The 7,376-nt window shown below is 43.1% G+C and overlaps 1 protein-coding gene across 1 annotated transcript; it reads right to left on the bottom strand.

Annotated features, from left to right (window-relative positions):
- Nucleotides 1–639: 639 nt before the first annotated feature.
- Nucleotides 640–3,654, bottom strand: csf3b (colony stimulating factor 3 (granulocyte) b). Its single transcript, XM_056243407.1, has 4 exons — nucleotides 3,445–3,654; nucleotides 3,123–3,221; nucleotides 2,634–2,774; nucleotides 640–854 (listed from the first exon to the last, which is right to left on the bottom strand). The coding sequence occupies exons 1-4, from the start codon at nucleotides 3,616–3,618 to the stop codon at nucleotides 666–668; spliced, it is 603 nt and encodes a 200-aa protein (XP_056099382.1). The 5' UTR covers nucleotides 3,619–3,654; the 3' UTR covers nucleotides 640–665.
- Nucleotides 3,655–7,376: the final 3,722 nt, after the last annotated feature.

The following is a 7,376-nucleotide window of genomic DNA, read 5'->3' as shown; positions in this document are numbered from 1 at the left end:
TTTCAGGCATTTATTAAATTATGACCATTAAATATTTTTGATTCAGAAATGTCTACATTTTGATATTTTACAGAGACGAAATAAAAAAAAAACATTTTTTTTCTGAAATATTTTTTTAATAGTTAATACAATAGTACATACAAGATGGTGAAACATTATATAATCAGTAATAAATACAAATCTGGTTAAATAGAAATCTACACCGCACCCATAGGGTACAACTTCTGTAGATATAAATAACATCATAATAATACTAACTACAAAAAATAAATATATCAAAGTCATATAAAAATATATCCAGTCAAAACAATAGGGTTATTCCAAAGTTGAATTTAACTTTGCCAAGAAAACCCATTATAACTTTTGTATTACAAAAATACAGTAGAAAATACCAAGTTTATCCAGTTGGGCATTGAGTTGTTGGCCTGGTTCGGTCACTGCGGGTCAGCTATCGGACATTGAGTTGTTGGCCTGGTTCGGTCACTGCGGGTCAGCTATCGGACATTGAGTTGTTGGCCTGGTTCGGTCACTGCGGGTCAGCTATCGGACATTGAGTTGTTGGCCTGGTTCGGTCACTGCGGGTCAGCTAATGTGACATTGAGTTGTTGGCCTGGTTCGGTCACTGCGGGTCAGCTATCGGACATTGAGTTGTTGGCCTGGTTCGGTCACTGCGGGTCAGCGATAGACGCAGAGATGTGGCGAAGAGTCCGAAACACGTCCTGGGTGAAGCTGCGCAGCTGCTGGAGGGTAAGATGAGCCGCCACTTGGACCTGGTAATCACTGCGGAGCTGCAGGGCAAGCCCTGGAAACCCGTCCTGGGATTCTGGACTGGGAATCTGGGCCAGCCGTTGCACCTGAGCCAGAAGAGAGAGCATTAATCATCAAAGATCAGCTCGTTTTAGAAAGAAAGGCTGAGTGTTGCTCAGTGAAATGTAACGTGTGCTAGTGATGCGCGGGCCGACTCGTAACCCGCGGTAAAGAAATTGTCACTTTATTTGCGGGGCGGGTCATTATTATTGTTTTTTTTAATCCATGTATGTTGCTTGCAATTTCCAGCCTATTAAATATTTGGGAATATCTATTTTCGTATTTTATTAGGTTATTTGATAAGGTTACAATACGAATGCCGTAGCAACTTAACTTGCGTGAGCTCCATAAACCTTTGGCGTCACGTGACACGTCACGAAAGCGGCGCGCCGAGCAGCTTCTGCCGCCAGCCACGACAACAACAACAACGGAGAAATAAAAGTGAAGATGGAAGACGAGGTGCGGGAGAAATTGAGGTCGGGAATTTACCTGATTAAATTGAAAAGAAAAATAAGGTTAGGCTGCTAAATCTAATGTTTGGGAGCTGTTCTCAGAAATAGTTGCAGCAGGAGACAACAGTAGCTAGATCGGCTACCTGAAGTGCAACTCGTGTGAAAAATATACAAACAGTAGCGCCAAAAAAACGGGCACTTCCAGCATGTCAAGACATATTTGTGGGGGGTCTAAGAAATAAAAAATGGTTTAGCCTATTAGATGAATACAAACGCTGCTTTGTAAATGTTGAAAATGTTTATTAGTATCTTATTAATATGACCTGATTTATGATTCATATTCATAATCGTCTCTTGTTGCCAGTTTACAGGGCGATGTTTCCAAGCACTTTCAGGCTGAAATAAAGGCTGTTTTCATTTACATTACAATGCCTAGTAGTATGTCTATTAAATGGTGGCGGTGGCGGGGGCGGGGGCGGGGGCGGGTTGTAAAAATAGATACAGTGGTGCGGTGCGGGCTGGTGCGGGCTGGTGCGGGCCAAACAATTTCATAAAAGCGGGACCCGCGGGTTGGAAAAAAAGCCGACCCGCGCATCACTAGTGTGCAATACTGTAGGGTTTCCAAGGAAATGGGAAAGACTGGTGAATTTTTAGTTCATGAAATTTTCTTCATGTCACTTTAGGCTCTACGTTTTGTTTTTTGTTTTTTTCATTCAAACATACACTGAACAAAATGATAAAACGCAACACTTTTGTTTTTGCCCCCATTTTTCATGAGCTGAACTCAAAGATCTAAGACCTTTTCTATGTACACAAAAGGCCTATTTCTCTCAAATATTGTTCACAAATCTGTCTAAATCTGTGTTAGTGAGCACTTCTCCTGTGCCGAGATCCTCCATCCCCCTCACAGGTGTGGCGTATCAAGATGCGGATTACACAGCAGGATTACTGCACAGGTGTGCCTTAGGCTGGCCACAATAAAAGGCCACTCTAAAATGTCTTACATAGAAAAAGTCTTAGATCTTTGAACAAAATTATAAACGCAACACTTTGTTTTGGTCAGTGTAATATGATAGGCAGCATTATTTAATTTTATAATCATTTTAATTACTCTAAAATGGTATGTATTCAGCCACATATAATAATAATTTTATCTTATTTATATATCTTAAAACATAGTTTAAAAAAGTCGGCATGAAACAGAAGTCGCGCCAGTAAACGTCTTCGGAGAAGAGATGTTGGGAATATATTTTGATTCAAGATTACGACGCATGTGAATTTAAACGATGATACATCCTTTAGAATAAACAGCAATATTCCATTAAAACCAGAACTGATGTGATGGCGTTGGAGAGGCAGAGGCGTGAGGATTACCTCTTCCACCTGATCACGCAGATCTCTGACGCCGGCGAGCAAAGGCTTCAGCTCTTCTGAGGAGCTCAACGCCACTCCCACCTCCTCCAGAAGTCTGCGGTGAAGCTCCAGGCCGTTTACAATACGGCTTAAACTCGTTTCCTGGTCAGAACAAACAGTCAAGAACTGTTAAACACCTCTTTGAAAATGTTTAACATGAAAGTTTCATCCATTTAAAACATCTAAATAGGACTGATGCCAGTGTTTAAACTCGACTACTATCAACATTTGCAGGTTTGGTTCAGAATTAGATCCATAAATTAGAAGAGCTGCTGTCCTGCTTCAACACAGTTATGCTTCATCTATGTCAAATATCAAAATGCTCTACTGGCTCTAAAATCATCAATAGCAGCATGCATCTCAATAGAATTCCTAAACACTATTGTATGCTTCTTCCAGTTCTATATTTAACATGCTTACACACACTTTACCATGCTGGAGAGTATTTACCATAGTGAGCTCCTCTGACTTGAGCACTGGCGGCGCAGGAATGCCAATGTCACTTAATAAATACTCCAAGCTTTTTGCTTCACTGGAAAGAGTCAAACCCTGCAAACAAACAAATACAATTTCCATTATTATATAGAATATAACGCCAATAATTAACTCCTCTATTCTCTATCACTGTTGTCAACTAAAATGCATTAAAATATGATACATTTGACAAGAATGTATTATTAACTTGTGCTGATCTAAAGTTTGTCCATGAAATGTAACATCTGAGCTAATTTGATAGTGCATTAATGTGTCCAGTAAAGCTGAGCCTGCTCACCGCTGATGTGACGCACGCGTCGTGCGCTCCGCGAATGTCGCTCAGGATCTTCTTCGCTAAACTCATGGCGTTCTCCACCGCGCGCGTCAGCTCGTGCCCGCGGAGCGGCGCGTTATAGACCAGCGTCAAACAGCAGTGCGCGACGAGAACTGCGGAAAACAGTGTTAAATACATCAGAACATCAGAAATCTACACCACAAACACTGACGGACGACGCTCACACACACACACGAGCAGTGAGTGCACAGCGAACACAGCTGACAAAGTTGTAATGTATATATGTTTTATCTTTATTCGTAATGTGTTAAAGTACATTTTCTAAAAATGGTTAAGATCTACTTACTGAGGTAGAACTTCATTGTGGTTCGAAGTGTATCTAATATGTTGCAGTGATTCTAGTCTATTTAAACCCATTGGGATTGTTCAACCAGGGAAACTTCCATGAGTTTTACGTGTATTGCGTGTGCACTGCCGTATGAGATGCGTTGCGAAAAAACATAAAAGAAAAAGGCATTTCTAATGTTTCCGGTTGTTGGGATAGGGGGATATGACACTCATTACACTCATTTAACATGACACAAATGCACTGAATATCAGTCAAACGCTCAGCTCTCGGGAATTCTGCAGTTTCGTCACTGCAGGAAGAACAACACAAAAAACCAAACCACTCCTTTATCAGCGTCACTGAGTGTTTAATAGTTGCTCAATGCGTTATTTCCCATTCGGTGTTTCCTGCACACTTAAACAATATATACATCCTTCGTGGGAATAGAATAGATCAGAAATATAATGTCTTCAACATTGCGATGGGTGAAAAAAGACTCGCTTCTTTGATTGCTTTTTTCTTCGTCTCTGATCATTTCTGATCATCTTTTATCTCTGCCAGTTCAGCAAGAAGGCTCATGAGACCTTAAGAATAATCGCTCAAGAACTAAATGAATGAATTACACAACAAATGAATTATATTAGTCAACACACTTTTAATTATAAAACACAATTGCATTATTAATTATGATTAGGCTAATTGTGCCTGTTTATTCCCAGTAGCCTAGAATACATTTTCCTCGAACGATCAAGATAGGCTATATTTCTCCTAAAAGCGTCAAAACAATTACAAAAAACACAAACCTTTGATAACATATGAATATAAAGCATATGTTCTCCATTCCTCCGTTCTACTCTAAATAATGGAGAAATCTGCGGTTCTGATTCAGCTGCTTTCGTCATTGATTCACCGAATAAATAATAGTTAATAAGAACCGAGCTGTCAGATGAGATCAGGTTTTACTAGCAGTGTGTGCGTGTGTGTGTGTGTGTGTGTGTGTGTGTGTGTGTGTGTGTGTGTGTGTGTCCAACTAGCTGAACCTCTTCAGTTCTGTTCATTGGAGTTAGGGTTCCTTCACTGTCGCTTTTGTCTTGCTCAGTCGAGGACATTTAATATTCATCAATATTATTGATCTCCTGCATTGACTCCATTATATGAGAACTGAACTGAGCTGGACGATGACATCATGGTTTTCTCCAGAGCGACTATATATATATATATATATATATATATATATATATATATATATATAATATATAAATTAACTAAATTAATAACTTCACTGATAAAATCACTGAACTTACTTAAGCTGGACTGTGACGCTATTTTCTTCTGGAAACAAACTTTGTTGCATTATTTTCCTGTTATACGATCTGCTAGTCTCAGCCTCAGACGTCACGCCCACGGAACGCTGGCTAAACGTCTGATGCATATGGTACACTTAACTGGAAACACTTCAGGAATGTCGAAGTCGTCATCTGATTGGTTGAATTTTATCGGATTTCCGGCGCGCGAGTGTCGCGTTTATTTTCGGTCCGCCGGGAAACAAAGCGCAGACGTGTGATTGCGGAAGAAAAACTGTTGTGTTTACATGAGTGACAATGAGCATTTATCAAGATCAGCTAAACGTAGGATTCTCAAAAGTATGCGAGGTTCACGGCATAGACTCTTTAAGAGATGTCCAGGAGTTTTGTTTGAGGCACTTAGTGGAGACAAAAAGAGATATTTTAGCCTGTTTGCCGACGGGATTTGGGAAGAGTATTATTTTCCAAGCCTGGCCGACCCTTTGTCAGCATTTAGAAGGATTCCCAGCAGATTCAATTTTACTAGTTGTGTGTCCCCTCCTATCTATTATGGAAGATCAAGTGAAGTACCTAACCGCGAAGGGGAAATCAGCCGCGTTTGCGGGCAAACATGAAACAACAGACGCTGACATCGCAGCTGGCCGATTCAGTATTGTGTTCGGTTCTCCAGAATTGCTTGTGGGTGTTAAAAAGTGGAGAGATATGCTTCAACAGATGTTTACCGCGAGCGTCTCATCGGTATGGCTGTTGATGAAGTGCACGCCATTGTTGTTATACGTGCACGAACAGATCAATGACTTACTGCTTGTTTTCTTCTCCTTCTTTGATTTTCTATGCTGACTGACTTGTTGCACGCCGGTCTGTTGTTGTGGGGACATTTCCACGCCCCGAAACGTGACACTGAACGAAACGAACTGTAATTGGTTGTTTGACATGTCGGTCAAACGGCCTTATGGGCGGGCCTTGGCCAAAGAAAGCTGCTATGAATTCCAGACCTTCAGCCATCAGTCTGAAGGTCTGGCTACGCGAGACTAACGAGCTGCAGAGTTCTGGAGGGATTAGGTGGAGGTGTTTACTTGTGGAGGCGATGGAGGAGTTTATCTGCGGAGGCGATGGAGGAGTTTACTTGCGGAGGCGATGGAGGAGTTTACTTGTGGAGGCGATGGAGGAGTTTATCTGCGGAGGCGATGAAGGAGTTTACTTGCGGAGGCGATGGAGGAGTTTACTTGTGAAGGCGATGGAGGAGTTTACTTGTGGAGGCGAAGGAGGTGTTTACTTGTGGAGGCGATGGAGGAGTTTATCTGCGGAGGCGATGGAGGAGTTTACTTGTGGAGGCGATGGAGGAGTTTATCTGCGGAGGCAATGGAGGAGTTTACTTGCGGAGGCGATGGAGGAGTTTACTTGTGGAGGCGATGGAGGAGTTTATCTGCGGAGGCGATGGAGGAGTTTACTTGCGGAGGCGATGGAGGAGTTTACTTGTGGAGGCGATAGAGGAGTTTACTTGTGGAGGCGATGGAGGAGTTTACTTGTGGAGGCGATGGAGGAGTTTATCTGCGGAGGCGATGGAGGAGTTTACTTGCGGAGGCGATGGAGGAGTTTACTTGTGGAGGCGATGGAGGAGTTTATCTGCGGAGGCGATGGAGGAGTTTACTTGCGGAGGCGATGGAGGAGTTTACTTGTGGAGGCGATGGAGGAGTTTACTTGTGGAGGCGATGGAGGTGTTTACTTGTGGAGGCGATGGAGGAGTTTATCTGCGGAGGCGATGGAGGAGTTTACTTGCGGAGGCGATGGGGTGTTTACTTGCGGAGGCGATGGAGGAGTTTATCTGCGGAGGCGATGGAGGAGTTTGCTTGCGGAGGCGATGGAGGAGTTTACTTGTGGAGGCGATGGAGGAGTTTACTTGTGGAGGCGATGGAGGTGTTTACTTGCGGAGGCGATGGAGGAGTTTACTTGCGGAGGCGATGGAGGAGTTTACTTGTGGAGGCGATGGAGGAGTTTACTTGTGGAGGCGATGGAGGTGTTTACTTGTGGAGGCGATGGAGGAGTTTATCTGCGGAGGCGATGGAGGAGTTTACTTGCGGAGGCGATGGGGTGTTTACTTGCGGAGGCGATGGAGGAGTTTATCTGCGGAGGCGATGGAGGAGTTTGCTTGCGGAGGCGATGGAGGAGTTTGCTTGCGGAGGCGATGGAGGAGTTTACTTGTGGAGGCGATGGAGGAGTTTACTTGTGGAGGCGATGGAGGTGTTTACTTGCGGAGGCGATGGAGGAGTTTACTTGCGGAGCCGATGGAGGAGTTTACTTGC

The sequence above is a fragment of the Rhinichthys klamathensis genome, unplaced genomic scaffold (assembly GCF_029890125.1).
Source record: "Rhinichthys klamathensis goyatoka isolate OS25496 unplaced genomic scaffold, OSU_Roscu_1.1 h1tg000792l_1, whole genome shotgun sequence".
In the NCBI taxonomy this organism is placed as follows: Eukaryota; Metazoa; Chordata; class Actinopteri; order Cypriniformes; family Leuciscidae; genus Rhinichthys; species Rhinichthys klamathensis.
The sequence above is the reverse complement of the archived record's forward strand: the minus strand, read 5'-3'. Positions and strand labels throughout refer to the sequence as shown.

Excerpts from the sequence above, each read along its gene's own strand:
- csf3b (XM_056243407.1), bottom strand. The coding sequence starts at position 3,618 with ATGTATTTAACACTGTTTTCCGCAGTTCTCGTCGCGCACTGCTGTTTG. Across the intron at positions 3,222-3,444 it reads ACGCGTGCGTCACATCAGCG|GGTTTGACTCTTTCCAGTGA; the intron begins GTGAGCAGGCTC and ends GTTTGTTTGCAG. Across the intron at positions 855-2,633 it reads TGCGTGATCAGGTGGAAGAG|GTGCAACGGCTGGCCCAGAT; the intron begins GTAATCCTCACG and ends CTTCTGGCTCAG.